This window comes from Micromys minutus (genome assembly GCF_963924665.1).
Source record: "Micromys minutus genome assembly, chromosome: 3".
NCBI lineage: Eukaryota > Metazoa > Chordata > Mammalia > Rodentia > Muridae > Micromys > Micromys minutus.
In genome coordinates this window covers 23,203,890-23,219,422 of record NC_137972.1, presented here as the reverse complement: position 1 = coordinate 23,219,422, position 15,533 = coordinate 23,203,890, and the positions used below count along the sequence as shown (strand labels likewise).

Here is a 15,533-nt window from a genome sequence, read left to right as displayed (position 1 = left end):
AACAGAATGGGAAAAGATCTTTACCAACACCACATCAAATAGAGGCCTAATATCCAAGGTATACAAGGAACTCAAAAAGCTAGACACCAGAGAATCAAATAACCCTATTATAAAATGGGATAGAGAGCTAAACAAATCATTTTCAGTTGAGGAACACCGAATGGCCGAGAAACATCTGAGGAAGTGCTCGACATCCTTAGCCATCAGGGAAATGCAAATCAAAACATCTCTAAGATTCCACCTCACACCAGTCAAATTGGCCAAGATCCAAAACTCAGAACAGCAGATGCTGGCGAGGCTGCGGAGAAAGAGGAACACTTCTCCACTGTTGGTGGGGTTGCAAGCTAATACAACCACTCTGGAAATCTGTCTGGCAATACCTTAGAAAATTGGATATTGTACTACCTGAAGACCCAGCTATTCCACTTCTGGGCATACACCTCAGAGACACTTTAATACACAAAAAAAGATTTATACACCACAATGTTCATAGCAGCTCTATTTATAATAGCCAGAAGCTGGAAGGATCCCAGATGTCTTTCAGAAGACGAATGGATACAAAAATTGTGGTACATATACACAATGGAATACTACTCAGCCACCAGAAACAATGACTTAACCAAATTCTTAAGAAAATGGGTGCATCTAGAGAAGATCATCCTGAGTGAGATAACCCAGTCACAAAAGAACAGACATAATATGCAGTCACTGATATTGGGATGCTAACCCCAGAGGCTTGCACTCCCCCAGAAACAACTCACAGACTGTATGAAGTCCAGGAAATAAAGAAAACAAAAAATATACATATATTCACAAAACAAGAAGACTTTGACTATTTCCATGTTGCGTTTTGTTTTGCATGTACTTTATACTTATTGTAACTAGTAGGTTTTCAATGCATACTGTCAAGCCCTTGAAAAAAATCAAGAACTGACTAAAAAATATAATTACATGGTTTTATGTAAAATTTATTTTAATGTCTGAAAAAAGAGTACTGATAAAAATGTATAATTTTAAGCAAAAAATGTTTAAAATATGTACATTTATCTTTGTTTTGCAAAAAAAAAAAAAAGTCGTTAAAGAAAAAGACATCTTCAAATCCTAATACAAAAACTTATACTCCACAAAATTGGAAAATCCGGAAGAAATGGATGAATTCCTACACAGATACAAGATCCCAAAGTTAAACCAAGACCAAGTAAACCATCTAAATAACACTATAACACCTAAAGAAATAGAAGAAGTCATCAAAAGTCTCCCAACCTAAAAAAGCCCAGGTCCAGACAGGTTCAGTGCAGAATTTTATCAGACATTTATTGAGGATATAACACCAATACTCTCCAAACTATTCCAAAAGATAGAATCAGATAAAATACTACCTAACACATTTTTTGAGGCTACAATAACTCTCATACCTAAACCACACAAAGACTCTACCAGGAAAGAGAACTTCAGACCAATCTCACTTATGAACATTAATGCAAAAATACTCAACAAAATCCTTGCAAACTGAATCCAAGAACACATCAAAACGATCATTCATCATGACCAAGTAGGCTTCATCCCTGGGATGCAGGGATGGTTTAATATAATGAAATCCATCAATGTAATCCACCATATAAAAAAGCTCAAAGATCAAAATCACATGGTCATATCGCTAGATGCTGAGAAAGCATTTGACAAAATCAAAGACCCCTTCATGTTAATAGTCCTGGAAAGAACAGGAATCCAAGGTCCATACATAAACATAATAAAAACAATATACAGCAAACCAACAGCAAACATCAAACTTAATGGCGAGAAACTTGAAGCAATCCCACTAAAATCAGGGACTCGACAAGGCTGCCCACTCTTCCCCTACCTATTCAACATAGTTCGGAAATTCCTGGCTGGAGCAAATGGACAGCAAAAGGAGATCAAGGGGATACAAATCAAAAAGGAAGAGATAAAAATATCACTCTTTGCTGATGACATGATAGTGTACTTGAGTGACCCCAAAAATTCCACCAGAGAACTCCTACAGCTGATAAACAATTTCAGCAAAGTGGCTGGATACAAAATTAACTCGAACAAATCAGTAGCCTTTCTATACTCAAAGAACAAACATGTGGAGAAAGAAATTAGGGAAAAGGTACCCTTCACAATCATCACAAAATCTATGAAATACCTTGGTGTGACTCTAACTAAGCAAATGAAGGACCTGTATGAAAAAAACTTCAAACCTCAAAGAAAGAAATTGAGGAGGATCTCAGAAAATGGAAAGATCTCCCATGCTCATGGATTGGAAAGATCAACATCTTAAAAATGGCCATCCTACCAAAAGCAATCTACAGATTCAATGCAATCCCCTCAAAATTCCAACCCAGTTCTTTAAAGAATTGGAAAGATCAATGTGCAATTTCATATGGAATAACAAAAAAACTAGAATAGCGAAATTTATCCTCAACAACAAAAAAACATCTGTGGGAATCACTATTCCTTACCTCAAGCTATATTACAAGGCAATTGTGCTGAAAAGTGCATGGTACTGTACAGAAATAGGCATGTGGATCAATGGAATAGAATAGAAGATCCAGAAATGAGTCCTCACATATATGGTCACCTGATTTTTGACAAAGGAGCAGTAAACATTCCATGGAAAAAGGACAGCCTATTCAACAAATGGTGCTGGTCCAAGTCGCACTCAGCATGCAAAAGAATGAAAATAGACCCTTTCTTATCTCCTTGTTCAAAGGTCAATTGTAAGTGGATCAAAGATCTCCACATTAAACCAGATACACTGAAATTATTAGATGAGAAAGTAGGGAAAACCTTAGAACACATAGGCACAGAAGAAAATTTCCTGAACAAAACAGCAATGGCTCAAGCTCTAAGGTCAAAGATTATCAAATGGGACTTAATGAGATTGCAAAGTTTCTGTAAGGCTAAGGACATTGTCAAGAAAACAAAAGGGAAACCAAGAGAATGGGAAAAGATCTTCACCAACACCACATCAGATAGAGGCCTAATATCCAAGGTATACAAGGAACTCAAAAAGCTAGACACCAGAGAATCAAATAACCCTATTAAAAAATAAGGTACAGAGCTAAACAAAACGTTCTCAGTTGAGGAACACCGAATGGCCGAGAAACATCTGAAGAAGTGCTTGACATCCTTAGCCATCAGGGAAATGCAAATCAAAACAATTCTGAGATTCCACCTCACACCAGTCAGATTGGCCAAGATCCAAAACTCAGATGACAGCAGATGCTGGAGAGGCTGCAGAGAAAGAGGAACACTTCTCCACTGTTGGTGGGGTTGCAAACTAATACAACCACTCTGGAAATCAGTCTGGCGATACCTCAAAAAATTGGATATAGTACTACCTGAAGACCCAGCTATTCCACTTCTGGGCATATACCCCAGAGACACTTTAATACACAACAAAGATATATGCACCACAATGTTCATAGCGGCTCTATTTATAATAGCCAGAAGCTGGAAAGAACCCAGATGTCCTTCAGAAGATGAATGGATACAAAAATTGTGGTACATTTACACAATGGAATACTACTCAGTCACCAGAAACAATGACTTTACCAAAATCTTAAGAAAATGGCTGCATCTAGAGAATATCATCCTGAGTGAGATAACCCAGTCACAAAAGAACAGACATAATATGCAATCACTGATATTGGGATGCTAACCCCAGAGGCTTGTACTCCCCCAGAAACAACTTACACATGTATGAAGTCCAAGAAATAAAGAAAACAAAATATATATATATTTACAAAACAAGAAGACTTTGACTATTTCCATGTTGCGTTTTGTTTTGCATGTACTTTATGCTCATTGTAACTATTAGGTTTTCCATGCATACTGTCAAGCCCTTGAAAAAATCAAGTACTGACTAAAAAATATATTCACATAGTTTTATGTAAAAATTATTTTAATATCTGAAAAAATAGTACTTACAAAAATGTATAATTTTAAGCAAAAAATGTTTGAAATCAGTACATTTATATTTGTTTTGTAAAATAAAGTCGTTTAAAAAAAATTCATCCATTTCCTTCCGATTTTCCAGGTCTGTTGAATATAGGCTTTTATAGCAGCGTCTGATGGTTTCTTGAATTTTCTCAGTTTCAGTTGTTATGTCTCCACTTTCTGTTCTGATTTTGTTAATTTGAATACTCTCTTTTTGCCCTGTAGTGAGTCTGGCTAAGGATTTATCAATCTTGTTAATTTTCTCAAAGAACCAGCTCTTGGTTTTGTTGATTCTTTTAATGGTTATTTTTGTTTCTATTTTTTTAATTTCTGCTCTCAGTTTTATTATTTCTTGCCATCTATCCTCTTGGGTGTATCTGCTTCCTTCTTTTCTAGAGTTTTCAACTGTGCTATCAAGTTGCTAGTGTATGCTTTCTCCAGATTCTTTTTGGAAGCAATCAGAGCTATGAGATTTTCTCTTAGTGCTGCTATCATTGTATCCCACATGTTTGGGCATGTCGTGCCTTCACTTTTATTAAATTCTAGAAAATCCTTAATTTCTTTTTCTTTTTCTTTTTTGACCATGCTATCATCTAATAGAGCATTATTCAGTCTCCATGTGTATATGGGCTTTATGTTGTATATTGTTGTTATTAAAGATCAGCCTTAGTCCATGGTGATCTGCTAGGTTTTGTGGTAGTATTGCAATCTTCTTATATCTACTGAGGCTTGTTTTGTGACTGATTATATGATCAGTTGTGGAGAAAGTGCTGTGAGGTGCTAAGAAGAAGGTGTATTCTTTTTTAGGGTGAAATGTTTTGTAGATGTCTATTAATTACAATTGGTTCTAAACCTCTGCTATTTTCACTGTGTCCTTGTTCAGTTTCTGCCTGCATGATCTGTCTATTGGTGAGAATGGGGTGTTGAGGTCTCCCAGTATTATTGTGTCTGGTGCAATGTATTTTTTGAGCATTAGTAGGATTACTTTTATGAATATGGTTGCTCTTGTATTTGGACCATATATGTTAAAGTTTGAGAGTTCTTCCTGACAAATTTTCCCTGTAATGATTAAAAGGTGTGATTTTCTTATCTATTTTGATAACTTTTGGTTGAAAATCAACTTTATTCAATATTAGAATAGGTACTCTAGCTTATTTTTTGGGGTTGTTTGCTTGGAAGGTTTTTTCCAACCTTTTACTCTGAGATAGTGTCTGTCTTTGTCTCTGACATGAGTTTCCTGTATGCATCAAAATGCCAGATTCTGTTTATGTATCAAGTCTTATAGCCTATATCTTTTATTGGGGAATTTATTCCATTTATGTTAACAGATATTAAGGAATAGTAGTTACTATTTCCTGCTATTTTTGCTTTAAGTGGTAGAATTGTGTCTGTGTGTCTTTCTTCTTTTGGATTTCTTGCTTAGTTATTTTCTTGTTTTTACTACTATCTAGTTTCCCTCCTTTTATTAGGTTTTCCACCAATTATTTTTAACAACTTTATTTTAAAAAACAAAGATACATGTACATATTTTAAGCATTTTGCATAAAAGTATGTGAAGACATTTGTCAGCACTTGATTTTTTAAAGGTTTGATAGTAAGCATTAAAATATTACTAGTTACAATGAGCATAAAGTACATGTAAAACAAATGTAACCTGGAAATAGTCAAAGTTTTCTTAGTATATAAAGATTAAGCATAATGGATTTTCATTTTTTTCATGAACTTCATATAGTATGTGAGTTGATATTGGGGTGTTCAGGGCTTTCTGGGCTTAGTATCCAATTATCAGTGACTGCATATTATGTCTGTTCTTTTGTGACTGAGTTACCTCAGTCAGGATGATATTCTCAAGATGCATTCATTTTCTTAAGAAATTCATAAAGTCATTGTTTCTGATACCTGAGTAGTACTCCATTGTGTAAATATGCCACAATTTTTCTATCCATTCATCTACTGAAGGACATCTGGGTTCTTTCAATCTTCTAGCTACTATAAATAGGCCTGCTATGAACATTGTGGTGCATATGTCTTTGTTGTATGTTGGAGCTTCTCTGGGGTACATGCCGAAGAGTGAAATAACTTGGTCTTCAGGTAGGACTATGTCTAATTTTCCAAGTAATTGCCAGAGTGATTTCCAGAGGGGTTGTACAAGTTTACATTCCCACCAAGAACTGAGGAGTGTTCTTCCTTCTCCGCATCCTTTCCAGCATCTGCTGCCATCTGAATTTTTCATCTTAGCCATTATGGTTGGTGTTAGGTTTAATCTCAGGGTTTTTTTAGATGGCTCAGTCATTAAAGGCTAGGCTTACATCCAAATATTATTCTTTGTAGTGCTGGAATTTTGATCAGATATTGTGTAAATTTAGTTTTGTCCTAGAATATCTTGGTCTCTCCATCTAAAGTGATTGAGAGTTTTGCTGAATATACAAACTTGGGCTGATGCTTGTCTTCCTTAGGGTCTGTATGATGTCTGTACAGGATCTCCTAGCTTTCATAATCTCTGTTAAGAAGTCTGGTATAATACTGATTTGTCTGCCTTTATATCTTACATGACCTTTTCCCCTTACTGCTTTTAGTATTCTTTTTTTGTTTTGAACACTTGGTGTTTTGACTATTATGTGTCGGGAAAAATTTCTTTTCTGGTCCACTTATTTCGAGTTCTGTAGGTTTATTTTATGCTCATGGTCATCTCATACTTAAGGGTACTAAAGTTTTCTTCTACAATTTTGTTGAAGATATTTACTGTGCCTCTTAGTTGATATTCTTCGCCATCTTCTATTCCTATTATCCATAGGTTTGGACTTTTCATTGTGTCCTGGATATCCTGGACATTTTGGATAGGAGCTTTTTGGCTTTTGTATTTTCTTTGACTGTTTTGTCTATGTTTTCAATGTTGCCTTTGCCCTTGAGATTCTCCCTTCTATTTCTTCTAGTTTGTTAGTGATGATTGCATCTTTGACTCCTGATTTCCATTTCAGGTTTTCCACCTCCAGGGTTGTCTCTTTTACTGTTTTCTTTATTGTTTCTATTTCCATTTTCAATTCCTTCATCTCTTTGGTTCTCTTTTTCTCTAGCTCATTGATTTCTTTGAGTGTTTTTTCTATTTCCTATTTAAAAGTATCCAATACATTATGGTTGTCCTCCCATAATTGTTTAAGTGAGTTATTAATGCTCTACTCAAAGATCTCCATTATCACCTTGACATATGATTTCAAGTCTGAGTCTTCTTTTTCTGGAGTGTTTGGCATTATGCTGCTTGCTGTGACAGGAGAGCTATGTTCTGATGTTGCCAGGTTGTCTTGGTTTCCATTGCTTAAGTTCTTTTGCTTTCCTCTTGCCATATTGTTGTTTGTGATTATTCATGGCCTTGGTGTCAGTAATTGGTACCTGTCTCTCCCGTGTATCTGAGGGCCCGAGATTTTTAGGAGAAAAACTGATTCTCCGTGTTTGACTTTTGGTGGGCAAGAAGTGAGTTCTGTTACCAGTGACTCAGCTCTGTCTTTGTGGGCTCAGATGTGGGAGCCATTATGAGGCTTTTCTCGTAGCTCAGCACTGTGCCCACAGGTCCTGAGTACTAGTGGTAGAGACCTGGCTTTTTCTCTAGTCCACTACAGACCTTTTCCCAATAGCACAGTTCTTTCTGCACTTTGAGAACTCCTGATTTGCTCTGCTGGGCCAATGTGTCAGACACCTCTCTATCCTAGGTGTTTGAGGGTCTGTAGAATTTAACTTCAAGTACTTCTTTTCCCAGGCAATACTGGGCTTCCACTGACAAGGGCTTGTGCTTTACTGTGGGCCTGTGTGTATAGACTTTGTGGGAAGGCTTTCCTTGCAGATCCCAAGTCCCTATGCCAGAGTTCCAGCTCCACTGAACCAGAGGGCCACGTTTTCTGCATGCTCACACTAGACCTCTCTGTGCTTTGGCTACTTACAGCACAGTCTCGCCAGGCCTGTGTCCCATGATCTCCCCAGTTCCTGGTGACAAATGGACTGAGCGTTAGGTCTGCACACAATGGCTCTCGGGACCGATACCAAGTCCTTATTCCAGGGTTCCTGCTCCCCTGAACCAACCAGAGGGCCTCGTTCTATGGATGCTTGGCCTAGACCTCTTTGTGCTTTGGCTACTCAAGAGGCAGTCTCACCAGGCATATGTCCTTGGATCTTGCCTGCTCCAGTTGGCAAATAGCTTGAGCATTTAGTCTGCACACAAGGGCTTTCCAGGCAGATACCGAATCACTGTGACAGAGTTCCTGCTCCCCTGAACAAACTGGAGGGCAGTGTTTTCAGTGTGCTCAGCCTAGCCCTTTCTGTGCTTTGGCTACTCACAGCACAGTCTCACCAGGCCTATGTCCCTGGATCCCCGCTGTTCCCATTGGCAAAATCCAGCATTATTTTTAAAACAATTGAAATCAAAGAAACAAACAAAAAATAGCACAGATCCTAAACATAGATGTGAGTATATGTTAGGAAGGTTTTGTTTTCTAGGACATTCTGTCAGTGGTCTGCTCTGGCAGACTGGTTGTCTCCTGGGGATATCTAAGGAGGAAAAAGAGAAAAGAGTGTCAAGGACTGGCAAGAATTGTTTATGTGAAATGTTTAGAGCTTTGTGTACACATATACATTTACCTGTCTTAAGTCTTTGCAATGATAGTTGGCCAGATTCTCTCAGTTCCTCTTGAGGCCAAAGAGTGCAGGCATTTAGCACCTCATAGTAAAACATCTGAGAATTGAGTAAAGTAGCCTTTTTTCTCATCTCTGAAAGAACCTGGAGTCTAGTACTCTCAGCCTGCTACTGAAAGTCTCAGGATGAAAAAAGACCACTCTGAAAATTGATTTTAATAATTATTTCTTAGTTCTTCTACAAAAAGTACATCTCCTCCAAAAATACTCTCTCCAAAAGTTTTTCTTAATTTCTAAGTTGCTTTTTAATTTCTATGTTCCCTTTAATTTTTAAGTTTCCTATTAATTTCTATGTCCCCTTTTATTTCTAAGTTATTCTACTAGGATGTCCTTCTTCCCACCTTGCCCTCTACCCTGCTTTGATATAATAATGGCATACAACGTATAATTTCCTAGATTTTTGTACCATTTCTAGGGGAATAGATCACTTGTTTTTTTCCAACCGTCTCTTCTTAATTTTTTAAATAAATGTTCAACCATAAATTCAAATAATAAATTAAATAAGTTTACAATAGGTATTGTTTACATATGTCTCCATTAATACTCAATATTCATTCCCTGGAATAGTACTACTGATTCATTGAAATTTAAAAATCCATAATTTTTGTGAATAAGTTATTATTGAAGTTTGGTATACATAGTCCCATTCAATATTTTATCTTCTGTCATTGCACTTACACCAAATCATTAGTTCCCTTTTCATGACCTTTGTTCATTGTTTTACAACCACTTGGGATGTGTTCTAAGTTATAGATGCCTGCTTTCTATTGCTTTTTATTTTGACACTTAAAGACTGACAGAGTTCTCATTACAGTTTTAATATCAGAAAGAATTTAATAACAGCACTATTATAAGGGGATTAATAATTACTAATTTGATTTAGGGATTCTTACAGAATCTTGATTAATAATTAATAAATCATATATTTGTCTATATAGAATCACTACAAGAGAGTACATCTTCATTGATCTGCAGACATCTTCCCCAAAATGTTAGTACTTGGTGATAAGTGTGTGTATGTTTGTATATATGTATATGTCTTTGTGTGTGTGTGCAAAATAAGAGGAAAAGAATATTAATAACAGAAATCTTTTCTTATATGTAATTTTTTCAGATTTACTAGAAAACAAATCCACGTTGACTTGACAGTATATGTCAAACCATCTGAGAAGATCAACTGCTAATTTGTAGCTTGTAGATGTTTCCTGTCACCTTTCACTAAAGCCAAGAGTTCACAGGGATAAGAACATCAAGGATTATTGCAGTAAAGAAGGGAGAAATCAATAAAAGCCAGAGAAGAGACACCTATAGTGAAGCAGAATCTGTCGGACATGACAGGGTATTTGGGCACATAGACTCAGAGAGGCATGCACCATATCAAGCCAGATCAAGTCAGACAAAATTTCAGAATGGATGGGGGGAAAGATCATAAATTATCACTCTTAGCTAGAAGGAAGTGATAATAGATAGTTGATGGAGGGAGTCAGATTGTGTGTGTGTGTGTGTGAGTGTGTGTGTGTGTGTGTTTGTGTGTGTGTGTGTGTTTGTGTGTGTGTGTGTGTATTTGTTTGTTTCAAATATGTGGTCCTGATAGGCTGCCCATGTTTTGGTAGATGGCATATATTGACATGCGTACAGGCAGGAATAAGAGAATTCAGTTTGGAAAACAAAAGTAAACTTGAGAGAAATAATGGTGGGATGGAGAGAGAGGAGTTTTAGGAGGATTGGTGGTAGGTTTGATCAAATCACATCATATGTATATACAAAATTCTCAAGCAATGAATTATGTTTAAAAAACAAAGGGAACAAAGAGAAAACACTAAAAGCTTACAAATGAATTTTTTTCTAGATTCTTGAGTAACCAAATATAATTTTCACATTGTGTGATTACCCTCAAAGTCATTTCTAGATTTCTTATTCTCTCATATTGTTTAATTGCACTTACATTCTGATTACATTATAGATACAGTGTATCTATATTTTTCTCTTCTGAAAAAATAACTAATTTAAATATTTGGTTTTAATATTATGGTTCAGTGAATATAACCAGAGACATTACCTCCAGAATCAAACAACTGTTTTACACAAGATATACATCCTATAGATACTTCTGGGGAATAGAATGCAATAAACCAAACGGCTTACCTTTCAGATATGGATCAGTGCATCAAGTGTCCTGATGATCAGTATCCAAATACAGAGAGGAATCAGTGTCTCCCTAAAATTACAGTGTTTTTATCCTATGAAGATACTCTGGGAGCTGTTTTAGTCTCTGTGGCCATTAGTTTATCTGCCTTTTCAACCATGATTTTAGGATTATTTATCTGCTATCGGGATACACCCATTGTCAGAGCAAATAACAGAAATCTCAGTTATCTCCTCCTGGTTTCTCTAATGCTCTGTTTCTTTTGCTCATTACTATTCATTGGCCAACCTAGAACACTCACTTGTGTCTTGAGACAAATGATTTTTGGGGTTGTATTTTCTGTGGCTGTTTCTGCTATCTTGGCAAAGACCTTCATTGTGGTTGTAGCCTTCAGAGCTACTAAACCAGGAAACACCTTAAAAATGTGGATGGTGACTCGACTCTCAAATGCTATAGTCTTCTGTGGTTCCATCATTCAAGTGTGCATCTGCGCAGTCTGGCTGGGAACCTATCCCCCTTTCCCAGATGTTGACATGCAGTCAGAATTTGGGCAAATCATCCTCTTGTGTAACGAGGGCTCCACCATTGCCTTCTATTGTGTTCTTGGGTACTTGGGCTTTCTGGCCAGTCTGAGCTTGCTTATTGCCTTTCTGGCAAGAAGGCTACCTGACAGCTTCAATGAGGCAAAAACAATCACATTCAGCATGCTGGTTTTCTGCAGTGCATGGATTTCTTTTGTACCCACCTACCAGAGCTCCAAAGGTAAAACCATGGTGGCCGTGGAAATTCTTTCAATTCTGGTTTCCAGTGGTGGTATACTGAGCTGTATATTTCTTCCCAAATGCTATGTAATCATACTGAAGTCAGGTGGCCATTTGAAAAATAAGTTCTTTAAATGACTTCCTCTTTAAGACAATGGAATTTATTGTTATTTGTGTAAAATGAATCAGGTAGAAATATTCAAAGTAGAAGTTAAAATCAATGCTCTTCACCAAACAATAGAAACTGCTGTTTTTTTTTTCTTTCAAGTATCCCTGCAATCCTTAAAGCCAACTAGTGACACTGAACCAAGTCACCTAAGGTTAGCAAGTTTCCAGGTAGAGGAGAGTTTTGTTTGTCTACTAGCTGTTTCTTTAAATTGCAGATCTCTCTCTCTCTCTCTCTCTCTCTCTCTCTCTCTCTCTCTCTCTCTCTCTCTCTCTCTCTCTTTGAATCTTTCTATCTCTATCTCTCTATCTCTCACTCTCTCTCACTCACTCTCACTCTTTCTCCCTCTGTTTCTCTTTCTTTCTCTCACATTTTGTGATAGGATTACAAAAGTTTGAGTATAAGAATGAGAGTAAATCATTTGTGTGCAAACAAGAATATCAGATGTTTAAGTGTTAATGTGCTTCTTCTCTATAAGTCCAATGAGTGGTGACTATATTCATTAAAAATAAATTTTAAAATAATCATGATTTTAACGCAGAAATTTTATGGTCTTGGCTTCTCCCTTTTTAAGGTCTCATAAGCAACACAATATAGCATGGAAGTTTCAGTGTCTCCTGAGCATTTGGTGTACTTCTCTATCCTCAGGAGAAACAGCATGGATGAGAGCTTACACATAGACCCAGGGGAGACACATAGAGGTTTATCCTGAGAATATCCAACACATAAGTGGTAAGAGTATCTCATGAGAAAGGGAACAGCCTCCATGGGAACTACTTTACCATATTAGTGTTAGGAATTTCAAATTGTCTTCCCATAGTGAGATCTGATATCATGTACACCTACTAGAATCCATTCTCAGAAACGGGATGTATCTGATGTTAGTCTTGGACATGGAGAAGTAGTATAAGGCCAGGAATTCAATGGGACATAGTAAAACATGGTAATTTCCATCCTAGAACATGTGGCATTTTATGTAGTTGCTTTTATTTAGCCAAACACTTGCTTTAAACATGATTTTCAGATCATTCCAAGGAAAACTCATGTTGGAGTTTGCAACATTGACAGGAATCACTGCTAAACCATGGACAAAAATATGCATGGAAATGGCTACATGGACAAAGTGGGTTTGTCTATGTTTTAGAACAAGTCTTACTTATATTTCCCATAGTCTTCATACTGTAATGGTATTGTTTTATTGGACATAATACTAAGAAACATTTAAGATATTATGTGTCTTCTTTGAGTCTCAGTTATTGCTTATTTTATACTTCAGTAAACTTATTTCTCCATAAAAACAGCATAGAAGTATCCATTGAAATCTGCTTTGTTTGGGTAAAATAAAGACTGTTCAAGCTGTATTACATGAACAGCATAGAAACACTTGTGTTCAAAGTGTTTGAAACTATGTACTCATGGGGCCTTACTACCTTAAAGTGAAAGACACTTCACTTCAAAAAGCTGTCAGGCAGATTTATTCCACGAATATGAAGAAATCTGTGTTTTCTAGATCCATTTTTTCTATTAAAATCGAGGACCATCATGTTACAAGCCAAACAGAGCACTGACAGACAAATAGAAGACTTCAGGGGCAGCTCCAAATAGATGGCAGGAATGACATCCTGGCTGGTACTTATCCAAAAGTTTAAGTAGCTGTTCAGCAAATATATGTTGCAAACTAATTGTACATACATTCATGTGTGTTGTAAATGGGCAGACTGTGGCAGTCACTGAATGGTTAATGGAGACTATTCATTATCCAGTAATCTCACAAAAACAAAACAAATTTTTTGTTTGATTTGGATTTATAAATAAATGGTAAAATAATAAAATATAAATTCTTTAACAAATTTTAATTATATAAACAATCATTTTGTGATACTTTCCTTAATAAATATTAGAACAGTTGAGCCTGCCTGTTTCTCTCCTTCAAGCATGTTCTCTTCACTGCACTTCTCCAGAGGGAAGCTTCATTGTAAGCTGTGTGTTGATTTCATTGCTCTGTCTTTAAAATTAGTATCTATTCATTTTATATTATCTTTTTTCTCTCTTGCAACATTATATTTAATAAAGAAGAATACATATACAGATTTTTAAAGACATTTTGACATAACACTGGATGAATATGTTATTGTCAGTACTTAATTCTTTTAGAGGTTTGTTAGCATGCATTGAAATCCCACTAGTTACCATAAACATGAAGTACATGTAGGACAGAACTTAACATAGAAACAATCAGTTTTCTTGGTGAGTATACTTAATCATAATTATCTTTTAATACCAAAAATTGTCTAATATTCTTAGATCTTGAATTATTAATGATTTCAGGTCCAGGTGTACAACACTCTGAGAGTGTGCTAAGCAATTATTTTTTTCCTAAGATGGACTATTTTTTTAGACTATGTTTTTCTTGAGCTTCATATGGCCTGTGAGATGATTCTGGGATATTCAGAGCTTTCTGGGGTTAGTATCCAATTATCAGTGACTGCATATTATGTCTGTTCATTTGTGACTGAGTTACCTCACTCAGAATGATATTTTCTAGATGCATTCATTTTCTTAAGAATTTCATGAAATCATTGTATCTAATAGCTGAGTAGTACATCATTATGTAAATATACCACAATTTTTTTATCCATTCATCTAATGAAGGACATCTGGGTTCTTTCCAGCTTCTGGCTATTATAATTAGGATTGCTAAGAACATTGTGGTGCTTGTGTCTTTATTGTATATTAGAGCATATCTATGGTATATGTACAGAAGTGGAATAACTGGTTCTTCCGGTAGTACTATGTTCAATATTCTGAGGAATCGCCAGACTGATTTCCAGAGTGGTTGTACCAGCTTACAACCCCACCAAGAGTGGAGGACTGTTCTGCTTTCTCTACATCCTCACTAGCATTGGTTGTCATCTGAGTTTTTGATCTTAGCCATTCTAACTGGTATGAGGTAGAATCTCAAGGTTGTTTGATTTGACTATTATTTTATGTGGTACAATGTATGTTTTGAACTTTAGTAGGATTTCTTTTATGAATATGGGCACTCTTGTAATTGGACCAAATATGTTAAGAATTGAAAGTTCCTCCTGCTAAATTTTCCCTATAATAAGTAAAGAGTGTCATTCCTTATTTTTTCTGATACGTTTTGGTGGAAAATCTACTTTATTCAATATTCAAATCGCTACTGCAGCTTGTTTCTTAGCTGTCTCCTTAGAAATTTTTTTTCCAATCCTTTTACTCTGAGATAGTGTCTGTCTTTTTCTCTGTGATGAGTTTCCTGTATGCAGCAAAATACTGGATTCTGTTTATGTATCCACTTTAATAGCCTATGGCTCTTTATTGGGACATTGAGTCCATATATGGCAACAGATATTAAGGATTAGTGGTTGCTGATTCCTGATATTTTTGCTTTTAGAGGTAGAGTTATGTCTGTGTGTCTTTCTTTTTTTTTTTTTTTTTTTTTTTTTTTTTTTTTTTTTTGCTTAGTAATTTTCTTGTTTTTTCTAAGATATAGTTTCTCTCCATGTGTTGGGTTTTTCATCTATTATTTTTTGTAGGTCTGGACGTGTGGTCAGATATTATTTAAACTTAGTTTTGTCCTGAAATATCTTGGTCTCTCCATCCATGGTGATTGAGAGTTTTGCTGGGTTTAGCTGCCTGGGCTGACATTTCTGTTCTTTTAGGGTCAATATGATGTATGTCCAGGACCTTCTAGTTTCCACAGTCTCTGTTGAGATGTCTGATGGAATTCTGATTGGTCTGCCTTTATATGTTACATGATCTTTTTCCTTTACTGCTTTTAATATTCTTTCTTTTT

At 36.0% G+C, this 15,533-nt stretch overlaps 1 protein-coding gene across 1 annotated transcript in view; it reads left to right on the top strand.

The window, feature by feature from the left end:
* The window catches only part of LOC308419298 (vomeronasal type-2 receptor 26-like), a gene marked incomplete at both ends in the record, with an annotated part of 61,285 nt that extends 49,597 nt beyond the window's left edge, over positions 1 to 11,688 (top strand). The window contains one exon of the mRNA XM_080914979.1: positions 10,796 to 11,688. Within this exon, the coding sequence (XP_080771105.1) occupies positions 10,796 to 11,688 (893 nt within the window). The remainder of the gene's footprint in view (positions 1 to 10,795) is intronic.
* Between the last annotated feature and the right edge of the window lie 3,845 nt (positions 11,689 to 15,533).